This window comes from Oncorhynchus clarkii, chromosome 13 (genome assembly GCF_045791955.1).
Source record: "Oncorhynchus clarkii lewisi isolate Uvic-CL-2024 chromosome 13, UVic_Ocla_1.0, whole genome shotgun sequence".
NCBI lineage: Eukaryota > Metazoa > Chordata > Actinopteri > Salmoniformes > Salmonidae > Oncorhynchus > Oncorhynchus clarkii.
In genome coordinates, this window is record NC_092159.1 from 39172195 (window position 1) to 39197371 (window position 25177).

Sequence of the window (25177 nt, forward strand, 5' to 3'; positions counted from 1 at the left end):
GCATGCACGCATGCACACACATACAAACACACACATATACGCAAGCGGGCGTGCTTGCACACACACCACACACACACACACAGTCTCCCACCAGGAAATGACTATCCTTTCTCATCGGGACCTTGTGAGCGAATTCAATCAATCCCAGTGTGCAACATGGCTTTCTACAGCACAAATGTTAATAAACTACCGGGTGGACGAATGTTAATAAACTACCAATAGAGAGAAGCAGGAAAGCAGTCAGCTGGGTGGACGAATGTTAATAAACTACCGATAGAGAGAAGCAGGGAAGCAGTCAGCTGGGTGGACGAATGTTAATAAACTACCGATAGAGAGAAGCAGAGAAGCAGTCCGCTGGGTGGACGAATGTTAATAAACTACCGATAGAGAGAAGCAGTCAGCTGGGTGGACGAATGTTAATAAACTACCGATAGAGAGAAGCAGGGAAGCAGTCAGCTGGGTGGACGAATGTTAATAAACTACCGATAGAGAGAATCAGGGAAGCAGTCAGCTGGGTGGACGAATGTTAATAAACTACCGATAGAGAGAAGCAGGGAAGCAGTCAGCTGGGTGGACGAATGTTAATAAACTACCGATAGAGAGAAGCAGGGAAGCAGTCAGCTGGGTGGACGAATGTTAATAAACTACCGATAGAGAGAAGCAGGGAAACAGTCAGCTGGGTGGACGAATGTTAATAAACTACCGATAGAGAGAAGCAGTCAGCTGGGTGGACGAATGTTAATAAACTACCGATAGAGAGAAGCAGGGAAACAGTCCGCTGGGTGGACGAATGTTAATAAACTACCGATAGAGAGAAGCAGTCCGCTAGGTGGACGAATGTTAATAAACTACCGATAGAGAGAAGCAGGGAAGCAGTCAGCTGGGTGGACGAATGTTAATAAACTACCGATAGAGAGAAGCAGGGAAGCAGTCAGCTGGGTGGACGAATGTTAATAAACTACCGATAGAGAGAAGCAGGGAAGCAGTCAGCTGGGTGGACGAATGTTAATAAACTACCGATAGAGAGAAGCAGGGAAGCAGTCAGCTGGGTGGACGAATGTTAATAAACTACCGATAGAGAGAAGCAGTCAGCTGGGTGGACGAATGTTAATAAACTACCGATAGAGAGAAGCAGGGAAGCAGTCAGCTGGGTGGACGAATGTAAAATAAACTACCGATAGAGAGAAGCAGGGAAGCAGTCAGCTGGGTGGACGAATGTTAATAAACTACCGATAGAGAGAAGCAGGGAAACAGTCAGCTGGGTGGATGAATGTTAATAAACTACCGATAGAGAGAAGCAGTCAGCTGGGTGGACGAATGTTAATAAACTACCGATAGAGAGAAGCAGTCAGCTGGGTGGACAAATGTTAATAAACTACCGATAGAGAGAAGCAGAGAAGCAGTCAGCTGGGTGGATGAATGTTAATAAACTACCGATAGAGAGAAGCAGTCCGCTGGGTGGACGAATGTTAATAAACTACCGATAGAGAGAAGCAGTCAGCTGGGTGGACAAATGTTAATAAACTACCGATAGAGAGAAGCAGGGAAGCAGTCAGCTGGGTGGACGAATGTTAATAAACTACCGATAGAGAGAAGCAGGGAAGCAGTCAGCTGGGTGGACGAATGTTAATAAACTACCGATAGAGAGAAGCAGGGAAGCAGTCCGCTGGTTGGACGAATGTTAATAAACTACTGATAGAGAGAAGCAGGGAAGAAGTCAGATGGGTGGACGAATGTTAATAAACTACCAATAGAGAGAAGCAGGGAAGCAGTCAGCTGGGTGGACGAATGTTAATAAACTACCGATAGAGAGAAGCAGGGAAGCAGTCCGCTGGGTGGACGAATGTTAATAAACTACCGATAGAGAGAAGCAGGGAAGCAGTCCGCTGGGTGGACGAATGTTAATAAACTACCGATAGAGAGAATCAGGGAAGCAGTCAGCTGGGTGGACTAATGTTAATAAACTACCGATAGAGAGAAGCAGGGAAGCAGTCAGCTGGGTGGACGAATGTTAATAAACTACCGATAGAGAGAAGCAGAGAAGCAGTCCGCTGGGTGGACGAATGTTAATAAACTACCGATAGAGAGAAGCAGTCAGCTGGGTGGACGAATGTTAATAAACTACCGATAGAGAGAAGCAGGGAAGCAGTCAGCTGGGTGGACGAATGTTAATAAACTACCGATAGAGAGAATCAGGGAAGCAGTCAGCTGGGTGGACGAATGTTAATAAACTACCGATAGAGAGAAGCAGGGAAGCAGTCAGCTGGGTGGACGAATGTTAATAAACTACCGATAGAGAGAAGCAGGGAAGCAGTCAGCTGGGTGGACGAATGTTAATAAACTACCGATAGAGAGAAGCAGGGAAACAGTCAGCTGGGTGGACGAATGTTAATAAACTACCGATAGAGAGAAGCAGTCAGCTGGGTGGACGAATGTTAATAAACTACCGATAGAGAGAAGCAGGGAAGCAGTCCGCTGGGTGGACGAATGTTAATAAACTACCGATAGAGAGAAGCAGTCCGCTAGGTGGACGAATGTTAATAAACTACCGATAGAGAGAAGCAGGGAAGCAGTCAGCTGGGTGGACGAATGTTAATAAACTACCGATAGAGAGAAGCAGGGAAGCAGTCAGCTAGGTGGACGAATGTTAATAAACTACCGATAGAGAGAAGCAGGGAAGCAGTCAGCTGGGTGGACGAATGTTAATAAACTACCGATAGAGAGAAGCAGGGAAGCAGTCAGCTGGGTGGACGAATGTTAATAAACTACCGATAGAGAGAAGCAGTCAGCTGGGTGGACGAATGTTAATAAACTACCGATAGAGAGAAGCAGGGAAGCAGTCAGCTGGGTGGACGAATGTAAAATAAACTACCGATAGAGAGAAGCAGGGAAGCAGTCAGCTGGGTGGACGAATGTTAATAAACTACCGATAGAGAGAAGCAGGGAAACAGTCAGCTGGGTGGATGAATGTTAATAAACTACCGATAGAGAGAAGCAGTCAGCTGGGTGGACGAATGTTAATAAACTACCGATAGAGAGAAGCAGTCAGCTGGGTGGACAAATGTTAATAAACTACCGATAGAGAGAAGCAGAGAAGCAGTCAGCTGGGTGGATGAATGTTAATAAACTACCGATAGAGAGAAGCAGTCCGCTGGGTGGACGAATGTTAATAAACTACCGATAGAGAGAAGCAGTCAGCTGGGTGGACAAATGTTAATAAACTACCGATAGAGAGAAGCAGGGAAGCAGTCAGCTGGGTGGACGAATGTTAATAAACTACCGATAGAGAGAAGCAGGGAAGCAGTCAGCTGGGTGGACGAATGTTAATAAACTACCGATAGAGAGAAGCAGGGAAGCAGTCCGCTGGTTGGACGAATGTTAATAAACTACTGATAGAGAGAAGCAGGGAAGAAGTCAGCTGGGTGGACGAATGTTAATAAACTACCAATAGAGAGAAGCAGGGAAGCAGTCAGCTGGGTGGACGAATGTTAATAAACTACCGATAGAGAGAAGCAGGGAAGCAGTCCGCTGGGTGGACGAATGTTAATAAACTACCGATAGAGAGAAGCAGGGAAGCAGTCCGCTGGGTGGACGAATGTTAATAAACTACCGATAGAGAGAAGCAGGGAAGCAGTCAGCTGGGTGGACTAATGTTAATAAACTACCGATAGAGAGAAGCAGGGAAGCAGTCAGCTGGGTGGACGAATGTTAATAAACTACTGATAGAGAGAAGCAGGGAAGCAGTCAGCTGGGTGGAAAACAAGAGAAAACGGCTGGTTAACCTTTACAGTGCTGGTCCCCTGATCCCTTATAGGGCACCTTGGTTTCCCTGAACCCCCTCTACTCGACATTCTCCCACAACGCAGCTAGTCTTTGCTCATCTAAAGCAGTCCTGTGAGCGTGCGCACACACACACACACACACACACACACACACACACACACACACACACACACACGCACACGCACATCACAACATGGTAAATAACTGTTATTAAATAATCCTGATGTGTGCGGCCTCTAGTAGGCCTAAAATGGCCGCCTCACAGGTCTAGATCTGTGCCAGCTTGTTTTGTCTCTCCTCTCCTCTCCTCTCCTTTCATCTCCCTTTGTCTCCTCTCCTCTCTTCTCACTTCGTCTCCTCTCCTCTCCTCTCTTTGTCTCCTCTCCTCTACTCTCCTTTCTTCTCCCGTTGTCTCCTCTCCTTTCTTCTCCCCTTGTCTCCTCTCCCCTCCCATAATTTCTTCTCCCTTTATCCCCTCCTTTATTCTCCCTTTCTCTACTCTTCTCTCCTCTCCCCTATTCTTCCCTCCCCTACTCTCCACTCTTCTCCGGGGCTGCAGAGAACCAGGCCCTCAATTAGTCACTGGCTTTGGGATAACAAGATCATTTTGTCACCCCCTGTTGAACGCTGGGTTTGGGGGACAGATGGAGAGAAAGAAAGAGACAGAGGGAGAGGGTAGCGAGGCTGACGTTGAATTGGCCAATCACAATCACACATTCAACACCCACAACAGCCGTTACATAAACTAACAGGTCACTTCAACCTCAACCTCGCCTTGCTGGCCCACAGCATGCACACACTCACTCACTCACTCTCACTCAGACACAGATACTCTCAGTGAAAAGAAATGGATCCAAGGCCCTGATCGTGAATCATTTGGAGGCGGAGAGAGAGAGGAGTAGGCCATGAATTGGGATGGAAAACACTAGGATGTATTCTGGTACAGGATTGAAGGGTGAAGGAGCGGGGAAAGCGGGTGACCTTAATAAATGCTGCAAAACAAGGAAGTGGACACTGGCAGGGAAACATAGTTCCAAACACAAACACACAAAACAAAACACAGACAAACAGAATCCCTCTCCTCCTTTCTATCCATTCTCTCTGTCACCGCCGCCGAACCGTTCCCTCCAATCCCCCATCACACTCTGTCTCTTCTCTCATCTGTGACATCTACTTTTCCTCACAGCAGGCAGTGATCCCTTAAAGTCTCCCCTTAAAGTCTTACCTTTCCCCCAACCCCTTGAAATAACATTTAAAAAACTCATTCCGGTTGAGAAGTTGTGGGTGGGGTGAATTGTCCATAAGTATTCATTCTGGGGGTGGGTAAATGTAGTTATACCTGATCCCAACACTTTCTCACTAAGGCATACTTACCAGAAGTACACTGGCAAGCTCTGATAATGTAGTTATGTACATCGCCAACAAATACAAAGCTGGATCGTTAACTCACAGCGGAAAGGCGCAGAGTTCCTGACGTCTATTTCCACTTGCAGTGTCAGTTTGACAAGGAAATATAGACTCACATTTATCGGGGTATTGTTTTGGGAAGAAAAGTGCAATCATCTCCTTGAAAAGGAAGATTCGGGGCTCAATTCAATCCAACCTGCATGGCAGTATTTACACAGGAGTTATTTTTCCGATGGTCAACTTAACTCACAGATTGGCCTTGGGTCATTTTGTTGTATTTAGTATTTTTATTACAGATCCCCATCAGGTGTATACAAAGCTACCGTACAACTACCAGGGTGGCCCGTCTCATAGGTATGCTTTCACCTTTCAGAATTAGAAGTCTATTAGCACGCTTTAGGTAAAAATACAACGTGTTGCCATGACTACCATTGTCATCTACAGTGGGGAGAACAAGTATTTGATACACTGCCGATTTTGCAGGTTTTCCTACTTACAAAGCATGTAGAGGTCTGTCATTTTTATCATAGGTACACTTCAACTGTGAGAGACGGAATCTAAAACAAAAATCCAGAAAATCACATTGTATGATCTTTAAGTAATTCATTAGCATTTTAGAGGTCTTCTCCCCACTGTATTTCTTGTTACGAAGGATGCAGCTACGAATATAAACGTAAAATCCTCATAGCCTACATGTATTTGTTTTTTTCTTCATAAAAGCACATTGATGTGTGTGAAACGGTAAATCAGAAACGTTGAATTCGGTCAAATGCGGAAATGTGCCTTACCGCCGTCTGAATTTGGAGTAACGTCAGTAGCCTAGTCAAGGCAGCAGCACGCAAAATATATTACAACACTCTCCACTTGCCAAGACCATTGCCAAATAAGGTACGCTGTCACCTGCTTTTAGAGTAAGCCTTGAGGTGGTGCCACCCAGCACATCGAGAAGGGAGTGGATTTCATACTGAACCCCTCCCTTGAGATGACGTAGGGATCATCAACTAGATTCAGCCGCGGACCAATGCTTTCTTCAGGGAACCGGAACATAATTACAAATCATTTGTAGACCGCAAGAAGCCCAAACGGATATAATGTTTGACTGAAACATAATCATTTCAAACCTTGCTTACATTTGTATACAATTACTTTTCTCTCTATTATGGAATAATTGGGAACAGATTTCTTTCATTAAAATCACCTCGAGCTGATTTCCTGGTGTTTTTAGTCTATTATGTCCAAAGTATATTCATATACTGTTTTAAATATGATTTTTTTTTTTTTTTTTTGCTCAGAAAACTTGGGGGTCCAAATAAAAGCGCAGATTGGGGAACCCTGACGTAGAAGCTACTTCTCAAGGTGCCTCTACATCACAATTTCAATGGCAGAGTTGAACCACTAGGGGCAGAAAGAACTAGATTTACTACAAAAAGACTCAAATATATCAAAATCACTATAAATAAACCTAAAACATCTGTTTCATTATGATTTTTTCTTCTTCGTGAAAGTTACTCTAAGATGATCACAGTACTGTTATGGTTGACATCTCTGCGTCTCTACCAGAACACACACACACACCCTCTTGATCCCCAGTGACTGATGACCTAATGGGTCAGCCCCACACACATCTGCCCAATATCATGACAAACCCTTCGCAACACGCTCAGTCCATGACCTGGTGCTTAAATTGGATATGGCTCAACTTGTCTTAACAACGTAACATACTTTACATAAGTAGTAGGTAGAGCCTGGACCATACCAGTATTTCCATACTCATTAGTATCGTGGCAAGTAAACGAAACACGAAGCGGAAACAAATTCTTTAATGTTGGAAACAAACAGAGTCACATCTATTTATTTTCTAAGCTATATCACACAATATTTGACATATAGCAGGTTTTTAAAAGACCCAAGAGTTTGGTCTGCTTTGGGTTTTCGTTTTTGCCATGGAAAATAAATATTGCGATACTGGTATTGTCACAGACCTAGTAGAAGGGTTGTTGACGAGTTGCCCAGCTACCTAGTTGCCCAGCTAAGTCCTTACTCTTGACAAATGCTAATGCCCACGAATGTTTGTGTATTCTACGCAATCAGTCCTGATCTCAGTACCTCCCTGATGATTTCTAGAACGCAAACGCATTCTAACCATTCTGATTGGTCCCGGAAACCGATGGGTTGGGCCAGAGGCAGAACACACGTGGGTAAAGCTGAGTTTAGAAAATTAGTCATTAGCTTTGGAACTCTAATTGGTTAGAGATGGTCCAATTGCTGATGACTTTGTTCTGTACAACACCCCTCATTTTGACGTCTCCACAAACGTCTCGGACTGAAGTATGGAACAAACATAGAGCAGTGAAATAATTCTGTTTAGTTGTCAGGCAAGTTGACAAGGACTTCTACAGGCAATACACAGTTTACTGGGACTTTCCAAATGTTCTTGGCAGGGTTGAGGTCAAGTACATTTCAAGTGAGTCAATTCAGGAACTAAGTTCACATTCCAATTCTCCTGAATACTTTTCTATGAGACACATCTGTAATTGTAATTTCAGTTCACTTCCTGAATTGACTGAAGGGCATTTCCACAGTAACGGAATTACGTTGGGACTCAACGAAACAAAAATCATTGATTTTAAAGTTTAACAGAGCACTGTGCACAAGGAATACTTTGAACAATTTCCACATAAAATGTTACAAAAACACATTTACATGAAGAACTGTGCATATATAAAGTTTGTAAAAATAATAAAACTGGGCCTTCTAAGTGCCGCACCAGTCTAAGGTACTGCATCACAGTGCTTGAGGTGTCACTACAGCCCTGGGTTCAATCCCAGGCTGTGTCACAGCCAGCTGAGACTGGGAGACCCATGAGGTGGCGCTCAATTTGCCCAGTGTCGTCCAAGTTATAGGAGGGTTTGGCCGGACAGGGTTTCCCTGTCCCATCGTGCTCTAGGAGCTCCTTGTGGTGGGCCAGGTGCCTGCAAGCTGACTTGATCACCAGTTGAACAGTGTTTCCTCTGACACATTGTTGTGGCTGGCTTCTGGGTTAAGTGAGCAGCTTGGCAGGGTTGTGTTTTGCCTCTCCCGAGACCGTAGGGGAGTTGCAGCAATGGGACAAGACTATAACTATGACATGGATATCACGGAAAAGGGGTTAAAAAATATATTATAATAATAAGAATGAGGGAGATTACTGTCATTCTGTTATCAAACGTTGCATATGCACAGTTTTTCCAGTAAATGTGTTGTATTATTATTTACTGTGTACTTTTTCAATGTAATTATTGTGTATAGAGTTCTATGGTTTGTTCAACTTTGAAATCAATGGTTTTTGTTTGGCATACATTGTAAAGTGAAAAATCGGAGTCTCAGTGTAATTCCATTACTGTGGAATTGCCCTAAACTGAAATGGATATGACCACAACCCTGGTCCTTGGTCCCTCTGTTCTCCTGGAAACAGGCTGTGAAAAAGGCTTTCTGGGAACATCAAAAAGAACAGACAGTCCAATTTCCCAATAGGGTACCGAGACCTGGTGAAGTTGGGTCTTTCTATAAACTAGGGGACCAGTGAGGATTTCCGACACTGGACAACTCGTTACAGCTGTTGATTAGTCATTGATAATAATCTTGATTTTCTTAATGTCATTCCCTTAAGAGGGGCAGCAGGTAGCCTAGTGGTTAGAGTGTTGGGCCAGTAACTGAAAGTGTTGGTAAAAATCCCTGAGCTGACAAGGTAAAAAATCTGTCATTCTGCCCCTGAACAAGGCAGTTAACCCACTGTTCCCCGGTAGGTCATCATTGTAAACTGACTTGCCTGGTTAAATAAAGATTTTTAAAAAAGAGGTTCAGAACTATATTCAATACAATTCCCATGTTGATTTAAAACATTATTTTCACATACTTAGTAATAATAATTTGACTATCAATACATTGGCAAGGCCTAAAAAAAAAACACATTCTTGAAGTGTGAAAATCCTTGAATTTGAATAGTCAATGTCTGTATGAACCCTGCTTAAAGGATGTATAGTCCTAGTTCTATGTTGTTGTATAGCTGGAGTTATGGGCCAGTTTGCATATGTTCACTTTCATTCCTCTAAGTACACATGTGGAACTGAATAAAATCCCTTTTTATTTTTGTTTCAAACCATTTCAAATGTTTTATCCCAGTGTCACACATTGGCCCCATTATTTATAGAAATACCCAACAAACTGCTTAGGGTGATGAGAAGTCATAATGCACTAGCACCGGAAGCCCTTTCTCTCTATCCCTTTATCAATGTGGTTCCTCTCCCTCGGCCAAGCTCTTTCCACCTCCTTCTGCCCTGTCTCTCTCTACCTCCATCCATGTTTGAACACTCCACAGAGCAGTCTTGTAGCAGGCAAGATCCATGTGTTATCCCCTTACCGCTGGCACAGCATGGGTTACTTCCTCAGTCATCTCCGGCCAATCCCTTCCATAATCACCCACACACACACGCACGCAAACACACACACACGCACGCAAACACACACGCACGCAAACACACACACACACACACACACACACACACACACACACACACACCCCTTGTACTAAGACCGTATCTTAAGGCTCACACACATTACACCGAACGTGACTCTAGCATTCGTCTGGCGATCTTTCAGCACGCTGTGTTTTCGGGACCACCCACTGTGGACGTCCGACTGCCAACATTTTCACACGATGTAGAATCGGTGCGCACTCTGTTCAGAGGTGCTAAGTACTCTCGGCCAGCTAACACTATTGGTGTGTCTGAGCCCTTAGCGATAACCATGTCTAACACCCAACACATATAAACACATGGACATGTTCGCAAACACACACACGCAGCATGGACAAACACACACATACACACACACATCCTGACCCATTAGACCAACCCCGACCCCAATCCCAGGCCCAAATCCATCAATGCAGCAACCTCTAACACACACACACAATTGTATTCCTTCTGTCCTTGGCTTCTGATCCAGTCCACTGCACCCCCTTCATCCCTCCCTCCCTCCCTGACCTGCAGAACCCTTTTGATTCCATCTAAAATGGTTCTAAAAAGGTTCATCCATGTCCCTATCTAACACTCTAAACTGGGTCTCCGTATTAAGGTTTGTCCTGATGGTCTGATAGGATTCTGACAGGCTTGACTGCGTGTCCCTTTCTGCTCATTTTATCCAAATCAACCGGTAAAGCAACGATGATCAACTTAGTGGCATCCATTTAATCATTCACCTGCCAGTCTGTTTTTTATCAATGCACGAAAAAATACATGAATTAATAGACATTAGTTCATGGATTAAACTAAGACAAGATCAGCTTCTCCTCTACATGTCCCCGTAGCACTTTCTGGTGGTACAGAGAGACGTGTGTGTGTGTGTGTGAGTACTGCAGTACAGCTCTCTCCTTCTACTCTCTGCTGCTCTCCTCTCAGTGCTGCGTCTCTAGTTACTGTTCAGTCTCAGGATCAGATTACAAACTCAGCAAACACAGCTTTTACCCTCTCCATCTCCCTCTCTCTTCCACTCTCCATCTCCCTCTCTCTTCCACTCTCCATCTCCCTCTCTCTTCCCCTCTCCATCTCCCTCTCTCTTCCCCTCTCCATCTCCCTCTCTCTTCCCCTCTCCATCTCCCTCTCTCTCCCCCTCTCCATCTCCCTCTCTCTTCCCTTCTCCATCTCCCTCTCTCTTCCCCTCTCCATCTCCCTCTCTCTCCCCCTCTCCATCTCTCTCTCTCTCCCCTTATCCATCTCCCTCTCTCTCCCCCTCTCTCTCCCCCTCTCCATCTCCCTTCCCCTCTCCATCTCCCTCTCTCTTTCCCTCTCCATCTCCCTCTCTCTCCCCCTCACCATCTCCCTCTCTCTTCCCATCTCCATCTCGCCATCTCTCTTACCCTCTCTCACCTCTCCATCTCCCTCTCTCCCCCTCTCCATCTCTCTTCCCCTCTCTCCCCCTCTCCATCTCCCTTGCTCTCCCCCTCTCCATCTTTCTCCCCCTTCCCCCTCTCTCCCCTTCTCCATCTCCCTCTCTCTCCCCCTCTCCATCTCGCTCGCTCCCCCCCTCTCCATCTCTCTCCATCTCCATCTCCCTCTCTCTCCCCCTCCCCTCTCCCTCGCTCTCCCCCTCTCCATCTCTCTCCATCTCCATCTCCCTCTCTCTCCCCCTCCCCCTCTCCCTCGCTCTCCCCCTCTCCATCTCTCTCGCTCTCCCCATCAACCTCTCCCTCCCCCTCTCCGTCGCCATCTCCCTTTCTCTCCCCCTCTCCATCTCCCCCTCTCTCCCCCTCTCCATCTCTGTCTCTCTCCCCCTCTCCATCTCCCTCTCTTCCACCCCTCCCCCCCTCTCTCCATCTCCCTCTCTGAGACACTGACTGACACATGCACTGACCATCGCAAACACACACACACACACACACACACACACACACACACACACAGCATAACACAGCGTCCTCGCAATCTTCCTCCCTCTCTCTATCTCTCTCCTTGAGACACTGACACAAACACAAATACACACACACACACAGTGACAGACTTTAATGCTCATACACAAACATACGCGTCACACACAGAGAGTGGTGTAAAGTACTTAAGTAAAAATACTTTAAAGGACAACTTAAGTTGTTTTTGGAGTATCTGTACTTTACTTTGACAACGTTTACTAAAGAAAATAATGTACTGTTTACTCCATACATTTTCCCTGACAGCCAAAAGTACGTGTTCCATTTTGAATGCTCAGCAGGACAGGAAAAGGGTCTAATTCACACACTTCTCAAGAGAACATCCCTGGTCATCAACTGCCTCTGATCTGATGGACTCACTAAACAGAGAACATCCCTGGTCATCAACTGCCTCTGACCTGGAGGACTCACTAAACAAAAATCATTTGTTTGTAAATTATATCTGAGTGTTGGAGCGTGCCCCTGGCTATCTTAAAACCGTCGGGTTTGCTTAATGTTCGCAATGTGAAGCGATGTATACTTTTACTTTTGATACTTAAGTATATTTGAGCAATTACATTTACTTTTGATTCTTAAGTATATTTAAAACCAAATACTTTTAGACTTTTACTCAAGTAGTATTTTACTGGGTGACTTTCACTTTTACTTGAGTCATTTTCTATTAAGGTATCTTTACTTTTACTCAAGTATGACAATTGAGTACTTTTTCCACCCAATGCACACAGATCGTCTTGATAGCAGAGCCTTCTGTTCATAAAAAGCTGAGGACAACACAAGAGCCCTGGACACAAAGTTGATCCCTAACATATTATATTTGATATACTTCTGGCTGATTTATACATTATTCTAAAGTAACACACACACACACACACACACACACACACACACACACACACACACACAGATAGAGACATGAGGGATATACTCAACCAGCCCCTTACACACATATGCAAATACACTCCAAAATGCATACAAATGATCTATGATTAGAGTTTGTGTGTGTGTGTGTGTGTGTGTGTACATGTGTGTTCGTACGAGTGTGTATGTAGTATTTATGTGGTTATAACATCCGTGGAATGCCAGAGTAGCATTGTGTGTCTGCGCCTCTGTACTGTAGGACCTAACTATAACCTACTGTGAGTGACACATGCAGGGACAAGAGCATGAATAAAGCAATGACTACTCAATACACAACCACGTCTAACGCATTAGTTCCAACGTGACAGAACGCAAGCCACCAGCGCTATGCATATGTTTACCTATGCTGTACCTATGTTAGCCAGCAGCATACCACCCTGCATCCCACTGCTGGTTCTGATGTCAAGCAGGTTTGGTCCTTGGATGGGAGACCAGATGCTGCTGGAAGTGGTGTAGGAGGGCCAGTAGGAGGCACTCTTTCCTCTGGTCTAAAAAATATCCCCAGGCGGTGACTGGGGACATTGCCCTGTGTAGGGTGCCGTCGTCTGGATGAAATGTTAAATGTGCGTCCTTACCCTCTGTGGTCACTAAAGAGCCCACGGCACTTATCGTAATGGTGTTAACCCTGGTGCTAAATTCTCAATCTGCCCATCATGGACACCTAATCATCCCCAGCTTCCAATTGGCTCATTCATGCCTCTCCCTTGTAACTATTCCCCAGGTTGTTGCTGAGAATCTCAGTCAACTTACCTGGTTAAATTAATGTTTTGTCATTTTGGGGGCTGTACATGTGAATCAGTGCTATGATCAAATACTTGGTAGCCTGGCGGGTAGGAGAGTTGGGCCAGTAACCGAAAGGTTGCTGGATCGAATCCCTAAGCCGACAACGTAAAAATCGGCCATTCTGCCCCTGAGCAAGGCAGTGAACACCCAACAACTGCTCCCCAGGTGCTAATGATGTTGATTAAGACAGCCCCCCCACCTGTCTGATTCAGAGGGCTTTGGTTAAATGCTGAAGACACATTTCAGTTGAACGCAATGAGCAACTGACTAGGTTTCCCCTTTTCTATGTTGCTCAATCTCTCTCACACAGGCGCACAGACGAACACATGCACGTCACGTGCAAACGCACATGCATGTACACTCCAAGTCCCAAGGGAAGTGCTAAATTGGAATGAGACGTATAATTAATCCATCACAAAGCAACAAACTGGTCATTTTCTGTTTCTAAATCGACTGTCACAGAGGACAGGGAATTTTCCCCTTGTTGAGAAAAATTGCTGTCTGCTCGCTTGGCAAATTCCATTTCAGATGACACTCTACACACAGCCAGAAAGACAGACACACTCAAAACACACACACACACACACACACACACACACACACACACACACACACACACACACACACACACACACACACACACACACACACACACACACACACACACACACACACACACACACACACACACGCTTAACAAAAGACAACGAATGTCTTAAAGAAACACGTGACTGAGCACACAAGCACACACACCTCCTATACCCAGTTCCTCCTCATCCTTTGCCATCTGTGCCCAGGCAAGCCGTGCCACCATCTGTGAGTGGCTGGCACGATCTGGCCTGCCAATCATCAACCACACAGGTCAATACACAAGTACTGGAATAGACTGACTGACTGTGTGAGCCCTCTGCATGATGGACCCCTCCCTATGAGGGCCCCTGTGATCTATAGACTACAGCAGGATGGTACACTAACCCCATCACATTTCACTTCACAGCCACAAAGACACACAGGGACTTGGTTGACAACATTGGACTTGGTTGAGGACATTCGGCTTGATTCAAAACATTGGGCTGGTTGAGGATGCTGGTTGGTTGGCTGAGAACAAATGAAAGACATGTTCATTATTGTAGGGCAGACAATCTCGCCACAGCCTATAAATAGGCTGCTGACTGGGTCTAGGTCTGTGGACTGGGGTTTTAAGCACTGTGTGGAGATAGAGGAACTGAACTAAACGAGGCCACATGTGGCGGGAGAGGCAACACAGAAACAGCTCTTTAAACACAGCAGCAGAGGAGGCACAGGGAGACAAGCAGCACAGCACCAGCAGAGCCACGGGTCCCTGATCCTATAGGACAGTTTACACCTCCACTCCCATGCTCTGTTCCAAGCGACGAACACACACTTGCAGAATCACTGTGTTTAACCAGGGGCAAAGTGTCCGCGCTGCAACGTGTTATGTGCAAAACACATTGTGACAGTGTGTAATGTCAAAGTCTCACTCTCAGCTCTCACTTATGCAAACACACACTCTGTAACACGCAGACACACACACACACACACACACACACACGCACGTTTATTACGCTTGACTAGAGCAGTGTCCTCTCTGACAGTGTCAGGGCACGAGAGCACTTTAATTGCGAACTAGGCAGGCTGGGCTGTGGGCCCATCAGAATTCCCCTGTCGCTGGAAAACTGGGTAGAGGCCTAGGTAGAGGTAGAGATACAGACCTCTCTACCCTCTAACACTCAGCTCCCTCCCTCACTGCTTATCATCCCCCTGGCTCCTGGCTCGCCACACGGAAACTCAACCACGGAGTCAAAGGTCAGCGACCTCACTTCCTCCTTCCTGTTGTGTTAGTTAAGGTTCTATTATTATGTTTTTTTTTTTCTCGGCTCATTGTAGTTGTGAAGGATTTACCTCTCAATTATGATTGGCTTTCAGTATATCTCAGACTACGACAGTATGTTTGTGGAGTAGCAGATTTCAGGAATATATCTGGCCCACATTGCTGACTGCTGAGGTCATTTTCCTTTGTTTTGGTGGCTAGCGCTAATAACGCTCGACTAGCCGGTGTGTGCTGCACCGTGACTAACCACAATCTAAAAGATTATGCTGAGCTCACTTCCTGTTGCGGAATGACTTGGGAGTATTCAGTTTCACCCCCCCCCCCCCCCCCCCCCTTTCTTCTCCCCCTTCCCCCTATCCTTTACAGCCAGAAGGAAGTGCAGAGCTGGTTTATTCAGTGGACTAGTAACTAGGAAAACACCTGGGGAGGAGTAGAGAGGAAGTAACGAGGGAGACGCGAATGCAGTGGTGTGGACGTGTAGACATTGTCCACCGCTGGCCAAATCAAACAGATCAGCTGCTTGCCCAAACACAGCCAGGTAATCCAGGAGGAATCACTGTGGATCTACCTGTTATTCTCTCATTTTTACCACTTTAATTAAGGGGGAAAGATTTTTTTTTTTTTATGAAACAGAAAGTGTTTATTTCCTGTTCCTTAAACCTGGTTAGTGGGATTAGACTGAAGATTGAGTTCCTGTGTTTCAGGCCTCCTCCAATGGCATCTTACTGGGGGGATTGGATACTTAAGGTGTCAGTCTTGGGTGAGGGGTGAGAGAAAAAGAGAGGGGGTCGTGGCTCGCGTTGAATGGGCTCGCGGGTGATTTTGGATCTCTAGACAACATTCCATCAAACACGCTGACATTACGCAACTGAGGGCAATGGAGGACAGAGTGTGAAGGGGAGTGCAAAACATCAAAGGTTAGTTAACCCCTGTTCGATCAGAAGTAATGCTAGAGATTAATACTTTTGGGAGAAAAAGCTAAAACTGTTAAGAGGTCACAAAACCTTCCGGAGGACAATCTTCTCGAAAATTCTTTCTGACGATTCCCAATTCGGATTCTCATCTCTGTCATACATATTTGATGTTTTAAAATGACAATGAAAAGACATTTGGTTTCTTTTCATTGTTGTACTTCAGCCTATCGACCACCATATCGTTTTTATGACATATTTTTTCCATGGCTTTCCTTCAGTCAAGACTCAGAACAAAAAGAAGAGCTAGACATCCAATCAAAGGAAGTCACTTCAGTCAGAGAGGGGGAAGTGAGATCTGAAAGGCCACCAAACGACATGTCAGATGACAAGAGACTGTCGGAGTGGCTGTTGCTGCAGCGATACCGCCACATTCATTCATCACACCAGCGCCATAGTGGCCCAAAGGACCCTGGGAAATATTGAGCGGATAAAGTCTGAATATTACTCATCGTTACTTCTCCATTTCAAATGGCCCGAGTGCAGCAATTAACCCTCAGATCGGTAGATCACCCCGTGTGACGACTCCAAAACCAAATACCGCTCCACTTCTCACATCAGACAGCCACATTTGATTCAAATTGAGACCTCATTTCAGAGACTTCAACAGACATTTTGATCAGACTTTTTTTTCCAGAATCCAATGATATCCTAGCTGCTCTTCTGACATCCGAGGACCGAAATAAACCCTGTACACCAAATAACACTGTCCCTACCACTGCCACTACCTCTGTCTGTCAGCATCATCACTGTTGCTTTGTAAAGGCATGTTAAAATCAGGTGTTTACCCACACCAGTGTCCAAATAAATCAGATCAAAAAGCTATTTTTTATCTGTGCCCCAATTTCACACACGGCTGATTGAGGTTCCTGTTCACTTAGCACAAGTCATTATCCCCAAGCGAAAAAGATAAAGGAAAGATATGTAATAAAAATTCAGGAGAGCCCCCCCCCATGAAACAAGAGCATGGTTCTACTAGTCACTCTTCTCTCAGTACTGCTACAAGAGTTCTGCTCTGAAGCCCTGGGCAGGTGCCACAGTAAATAGTTTAGGACCAACCAGGGATCTTTAGCGTGACGCTTCACTGCCCATGTGGGACAGACGAAGAGACCAAATGCTTCTGTGTGTTTGAGCGGCTAAGACGAGATAATTTGGGAAGCACTAAAATATTCGAGAAAACCTCACAGTGGACATTATGAGGCATCGGTCTTCAAAGGATTTGGCAAGAAAAGAGGTGCTTGAGAAAATGCCAGTCAGAGAAATCTGTTCACTGTTCAAACGGTGCTTTCAACTGGGATAGGAGGATGGGCATTTGCTAGTATTTGTCCTCGTGATCCACAATATGGACTCGAGCATTATGAACAAAGAGTACACGCTATTTACTTTTGATTTATCGTGACATTTTACCTCCAAAAATCAAACTTGATGTCCAAGAGCTTGCGGTCTCATGCTGTTAGTGTTGATCGTTTGAACTTGGGATGAGAGGAGCATCCGACCGCAATGCGCTACAGAGGGTAGTGCGTACGGCCCGGTACATCACTGGGGCTGAGCTCCCTGCCATCCAGGCCCTCTATACCAGGCGGTGTCAGAGGAAGGCGCTAGAAATTGTTAAAGACTCCAGCCACCCAAGTCATCCCAAGTCATAGACTGCTCTCTCTGCTACCGCACGCCAAGCGGTACCGATGGGGTCCATCAGCATGTAATCAGTGTTATTTGAGAAGGTTCTGACTGAGTTTGGTTTTTCTCCGATCCTGGTGTGGACGAAGTAAATCCCAGGATTCAACGTTTGGGGAAAGAATTCCATGTTTGCCCAGGGCAGCATTGGGATCAATCTGGGGCTCGGGGGATTTGGGGATCTGGGGAATTTCTGGCACTCCCGAACTAGATAAAGACTATGAGACATCTGGGTAAACTTATAAGGGCTTTATGTATTTAATGACTGTAGGGGGTGGAGGTGGGGTTTCATCCAAAGCCAAGGAGTGGTTATTTGTTAAAGCTCTAGAACGGAATTTCCCCCACCACACCACCAGAACAGGGGGAATGGTTTGACAGACGCACCTCAGAGTCTATGCTCGATTGAGAATCCTTTCTACATGTATAACCTAGAATCATCTCTTTCCTTGAATGAGACTGGAGCTGGATTTAGATAGGACCTAGATTTAAAGGAGTAAGTAAGACTGCTGCACTCAAATCAGAGTTCCTCAGAAACCGCCGATCCAAAACATTCTTTAAAACATCATTGTAGACCGTCGCCATCTATTTCAAAAATATCCCCTCTCTATCTCTATAACAGACACATATCTCTGTCTATCTCTATAACAGACACATATCTCTGTCTATCTCTATAACAGACACATATCTCTGTCTATCTCTATAACAGACACATATCTCTGTCTATCTCTATAACAGACACATATCTCTGTCTATCTCTATAACAGACACATATCTCTGTCTATCTCTATAACAGACACATATCTCTGTCTATCTCTATAACAGACACATATCTCTGTCTATCTCTATAACAGACACATATCTCTGTCTATCTCTATAACAGACACATATCTCTGTCTATCTCTATAACAGACACATATCTCTGTCTATCTCTATAACAGACACATATATCTGTCTATCTCTATAACAGACACATATCTCTGTCTATCTCTATAACAGACACATATCTCTGTCTATCTCTATAACAGACACATATATATGTCTATCTCTATAACAGACACATATCTCTGTCTATCTCTATAACAGACACATATCTCTGTCTATCTCTATAACAGACACATATCTCTGTCTATCTCTATAACAGACACATATCTCTGTCTATCTCTATAACAGACACATATCTCTGTCTATCTCTATAACAGACACAGACACAGAGAGAGAGAGAGAGAGAGAGAGAGAGAGAGAGAGAGAGAGAGAGAGAGAGAGAGAGAGAGAGAGAGAGAGAGGAGGTAAAGAAACCCATTTTGGTCACAACAGTGCTGGGGGAAGATCCTTCCTATCCCTCTCTTGGTCTGTGCTGGCAGGCCGGCAAGGCAGGCCGGCAAGGCAGACCGGCAAGGCAGACAGCCGTCTCCCCAACAGTCAGCTAAAGTGAGGCAGGCAGGGCAGGAGCCTGCTGCTGTCCACAGCCCTGCTTAAAAAAAAACAGAGTGGAACAACCCCTCGGTCAACCTGTCCGCGTCCCCTCCAACCACTTTAGAAGCCCTCCCTTCCCTCCCACCATGGGAGAGTCACTCACCACGCCAAGTGGGTGACAGCTTTGCAGGATTTAGCTGGTTCAACAATATACACACAGATGGGTTCTCCACTGCTCCCTCATGCCATACATTGACACGTCAAGTCCAAACAGGAGGTTTAAAAAAATAACGAGTTTGTTTTCAATCCTCCGGAATAACTCTGTAATGAGCACAATGCTGTAATTGCTCATTTGCCTCTCTACCCCACTCCCCCCTTTAGTCTGCTCAGACCCCGCAGCTCATGTTTCAGGCTGATGAAACGTTAGTGTGTGTGGGTACTGACGCTCCAGCTGCACTACACATGAACTACACTAGCACCACAACACACTACACATAAACTACACTAGCACCACAACACACTACACATGAACTACACTAGCACCACAACACACTACACATAAACTACACTAGCACCACAACACACTACACATGAACTACACTAGCACCACAACACACTACAGGATAGAGTTGGGACAATAAATCAAAAATGATAATTTATTGCGGGCATTTTCCTGATATCGTTCATTACGATACGTAGCCTATACTAGAGGAATGTGAAGTTTGAAATGAAGTAAGTGTGTTAATGTGGGTGATTGTTAATGGGACAGTTGATGGCTACAACCATCAGACCAGTAGTAGTAGTTTAAAGGAAACGTTTAAAAAACTTGTTGCACATTAATGTTATAAACTATCCTTCTATTTATCATCATCGCATCAATTCAGGCAATTTATCACAATATGGATTTTTTGGGTCCATATCGCCCAGCTCTACTACAGAGAGAGCTGACCCAGATTCCCATCACGCCACCCTCTATCTGTGTGTTCCCCATGTTGTGACTGACGACGAAGTTCAATGTGTTGCGACGTTCCTCTCTGAATCTATGAATAAACATGCCCTCTTGGCTGCATTCGCAGCAGAGTCTATCGAAAAGAACCGCTGACCCTAACTGTTCTGTGATAGCGGTTCCAGAACACTAGCCCTTCGGATAGACTATTTTACACCCAGGGATACGAGTAGGCCTTTAGGAGACATACAGGAATAAAAGTCCTGGGATACGAGTAGGCCTTTAGGAGACATACAGGAATAAAAGTCCAGGGATACGAGTAGGCCTTTAGGAGACATACAGGAATAAAAGTCCAGGGATACGAGTAGGCCTTTAGGAGACATACAGGAATAAAAGTCCAGGGATACGAGTAGGCCTTTAGGAGACATACAGGAATAAAAGTCCAGGGATACGAGTAGGCCTTTAGGAGACATGCAGGAATAAAAGTCCAGGGATACGAGTAGGCCTTTAGGAGACATACAGGAATAAAAGTCCAGGGATACGAGTAGGCCTTTAGGAGACATACAGGAATAAAAGTCCAGGGATACGAGTAGGCCTTTAGGAGACATACAGGAATTAAAGTCCAGGGATACGAGTAGGCCTTTAGGAGACATACAGGAATAAAAGTCCAGGGATACGAGTAGGCCTTTAGGAGACATACAGGAATAAAAGTCCTGGGATACGAGTAGGCCTTTAGGAGACATACAGGAATAAAAGTCCAGGGATACGAGTAGGCCTTTAGGAGACATGCAGGAATAAAAGTCCAGGGATACGAGTAGGCCTTTAGGAGACATACAGGAATAAAAGTCCAGGGATACAAGTAGGCCTTTAGGAGACATGCAGGAATAAAAGTCCAGGGATACGAGTAGGCCTTTAGGAGACATACAGGAATAAAAGTGGACGTCAGTGTGCTGTAGGATCAACACATCCATATTGGAAAGAGAACAGGAAACAGACAGTGGTGCTCTGATGCGCTGCTAAAAGAGGACAATGGTTATCTAATTGGGTTATCACAGGCACGCCTGACAGAGTCACACACTTAGAACCTATGGTGAGTTGTCTGTCAACTGGCATTTCACGCCTGGCATTCAAAGTGTTGACCCTAAATCCAGCGGTGAACTTTCCTCAACGTGAATCACGTCAGCCATACGGACAATTAACCCTTATCTGACTGGGTCGAGGCAGTCTCTACATTATAGACGCATTGCTCTAGCGAAGGAATGAGTCTCCTTTAACAGGTTCTATTTGTCCAGCATCTTTGATCGTGCATCCTGGGTCCTTCCGATAGCAACAGTTGGAGAGAGATCAAAGTTGCCACACAGCTGAGCTGACTTACAGAAGAAAACCTCTAAACATGTTTATCACTATGTGCACCACAAGAAATACTGCAACAAAGCCTTATAAGTACAACAATACAACGCCCTATGAACAGGACAGTACATTCGGAGAATAAGCTTTAGAGGATTTAAGACCTAGAGCATGTTGACAACATGATCCGCTCTGCATTCTTGCCATATTTCTGTTATGAGGTTTGAACGTCAGTAGATGGCTCCAGGTCTTTTGGAGGGAAGTCCGAAGTGGAGGGATTTAGGCCTTAGCCTCGAATTATACTATTCCATGGAATTTTCTGGAAGAACTGCTTTTCATCAACAGGGCAAAACACCCTGGGGTAAAGAGAAGCAACACTTGGGGACTTGTTCATTTGCTCAAGGATTCCCCTACACCTCAGAGAAGCACATCAAACCAGAGAGCAGGCAGTGTTTAGATTTGTTCGCCCGCACATCCACAGGGAATTCAATAACAGGGGAAATAGATAGCTTCATGGTTTTATAACGGTTGCTAAGCAAACTGGCTCATAATGACAGAATGCCACTCTCTCTCCAAAAACTCCCACCTACACAGAGCTTCTCCACAAGCCCCCCCCCCCCCCCCCCCCCCTGTCTGTCTGTCTGTCTGTCATGCTACACCATCTGACTGGCTAGGCCTCATCTTAACGGTCAACAAACAAGTTTTGCGTACGATTTAACATTTAGCATTGCCAGTTTTGCTTTTACATGGTACACTATTTACAAGTCTATTGGAACAGTAGCGTAGTTCGACTATAGAGGCATGTTGTTACTATCCATGGGGGGGGATGTCGTAACTGTTAAGACGCATTCTTTAGCTGCGCTCATAGCAGAGGACAACCTTTATTTCACCTTTTTGGTGACCTAACCTTGCAGCAGCAGACGCAGCGGCACCATCAGCACCTCAAGGCATGAAGAAGGAACCACGCAAACTTCAGAGCGTTGGATCGGTTAGTCCGACCTTCTTTGTAACAATGTAACTGTTTATGAGACGTGTAGCCTAACCGCGATTGATAGACCACATCACAACATTTCCCTCAGCAAAATGTTTAGCCGGGACCAGACCACCAGTTTGTTACACAGTAACAACTCAGCATCCTTTATTATCATTATTATTATTATTATTATTATTATTATAATAGCTTTGTCACTAACAAACAGTGCATCTAACCATAACAATAGAATGAATCACAATGAGGGCTAATCCCTGGCTACCTGAAGGCTTCATGTGGTTTTGCGAGAGCTGTGAGATAATAATTCCCTCATTAATGCAACCTTCAAGGAGCTTCCTATGATTGACGTGACATGATAAAGTAGGCTTTATGAAAACAAACCAACCTTCATAATGCCGCAAGGTGTGTTCACGCCTCCATGACTCCTTTCGGCTGAATTGTCACGGCTGCTGCTGCCAGTCCGAGGACTCCCGTGGTCCATGTACCTTCCGTTGGTGTAAACTCCCTCCGCTCCATAGACCGGGTGCCCGTGGGCAAAGGCAGCCGCCGAAATGTCCAGGTATGCCCGGGTGCCAGTCGGAGGCAGCACCGTGGCGTCATTGTTGTTCAACCCCGCTATTTGTGTCGAGTCCTGTGCAGGAGAGGCTGCAATGGTAGGATTTAGCAAATGTCCCGACACAGCCTCGGAAGCGTGTACCCCTGCCATCATCCACGGACGTTACAGAAACACATTCAACCTAGTGCATTGACCCATTGTTTCAAAACATGAGTCCACGGCTGTGTAGCTCACATAAGATCATCAGTCCACCGACGAAGCGCAGTGCACTGAATCTAGGATAGACTGATTGAACTGTCCGCGTCTCGCTGAACAAACTCTTGTCGCTCGAAAATGAACAGATGGTGCTCCGTATGTGATCTGGTGTGATTAGCTAACTGCATGGATTCATAAGGAGTCCCCTCAGAAACAGTTCCGGCTAATAAAAAGGCGTTAATTAGCCTTTACACGCGCTTTCGTTTTTCTCCAAGCTTCTTGTTTGCGCAGAGGCTGCATGCAGAAGAACGTCTTATTCGCCTGGTCCCTGCTCTCCTATCCGCTCTTGCAGATGTACATCCCCACGTGCATCCGCGGGATGCAGCTATATACAATGCGCTGTTATGTGAGTTGCTCGCTTGTCCCCTCCCCACACGATCCATGCCCGTGTGCGCTAATTCACAGACAGACAGACAGACACACACACACACACACACACATACGCACGTACACGTACACTTAAATTATTATTGTTCCTCACACACATTCACTGAAATGATTCATGTTCATTCATACTACAACTTGTAGCCTAAGCCATTTCTAGACTAAAAGACATGAAAGTATTAACATCAGAGGAGGATGGTGGGAGGATCCATAGGAGGACATGCTCATTGTAATGGCTGGAATGGAATATGGTTTCCATAAGTTTGATTTGTGTGTATACCATTCCCTTAATTCCATTCCAGGCATTACACCGAGCCCATCCTCCCACAGCTCCTCCCACCAGCCTCCTCTGATTAACAGGGAATGTGAGTGAAATTTGTCTTATCATTAGGCTACTCTCTAAGGATTTTCAAATGCATATTTATTATCACAGCCAAAATTTAGGTCAGGGAGACTGGTTATTCCTGAGTGGCGCAGTGGTCTAAGGCACTGCATGTCAGTGCTAGAGATGTCTCTACAGACATCCTGGCTCAAATCCAGGCTGTATCACAACTGGCTGTGATTGGGAGTCCCATAGGGTGGCGTACAATTGGACCAGTGTCGTCCGGGTTTGGCCGGTGTAGGCCGTCATTGTAAATAGGAATTTGTTCTTAACTGACTTGCCTAGTTAAATAAAGGTTCAATTTAAAAAATGTCATTCAGAAAGCCTCCTAACTTGCATTAAGAACAAATTGCCCTTTCTGGTGGAAAAAAGCTCCATTGAGGCTGATGATCCTCATATTACGTATCCCTATGGGCGTTATCAACTTAATCTCAGAACCAAATATTACATGTAGTCTCTTACCGAGACTACTATTATTTTCAGGCCAGGCTTCAGTCCCAATCAGAGAGGGAGTGGCATATCATCAACACTAATCCACAGAGAATGTCACATGGCTTTCACCTACATAAACACCACACCAGGCACCTGCACATTATTGATTGGTGAGAATGAAAAGCACAGGACTCAGAACAGACCTATCCTCGCTGGTCTATTCTCCTTCTCAGAATAGACCTATCTATTCATACTGTAGAACAAGTGGTACACAACCAATCCCTGTGCCACAGTTCAGAATTCAACTGCTGCGGATAGAAACCCACAATATCAGTAATGATTCAATTCTGACCACAAATTAGCTCAATCGCTTTCACTATCGTCATTCAACAAATCTGGGAAACAAGGGGGACAAGTATCTCTGTGCAAATCGCTGATGAATTCTACAAAACATCTTTATCGATCTATCTCATCATTCTGTTAAAGTGTTTCACCCCTACTGATGCAGGACAAACCCACTGACGGGGTTTCATCCCAAATGGTACCCTATTCCCTATATAGTGCCCTACTTTTGACCACAGCTCAAAAGTAGTGCATTATGTAGGGAATAGGTTGCCATT

The 25177-nt window shown here is 45.2% G+C and overlaps 1 protein-coding gene across 1 annotated transcript in view; it reads right to left on the bottom strand.

Annotated features, from left to right (window-relative positions):
• LOC139364716 (inactive phospholipase C-like protein 2) overlaps positions 1-23697 on the bottom strand; it is a 104266-nt gene extending 80569 nt beyond the window's left edge. The window contains exon 1 of the mRNA XM_071101705.1: positions 22934-23697. Coding sequence (XP_070957806.1) covers positions 22934-23257 — 324 coding nt within the window. The 5' untranslated portion in view covers positions 23258-23697. The remainder of the gene's footprint in view (positions 1-22933) is intronic.
• Between the last annotated feature and the right edge of the window lie 1480 nt (positions 23698-25177).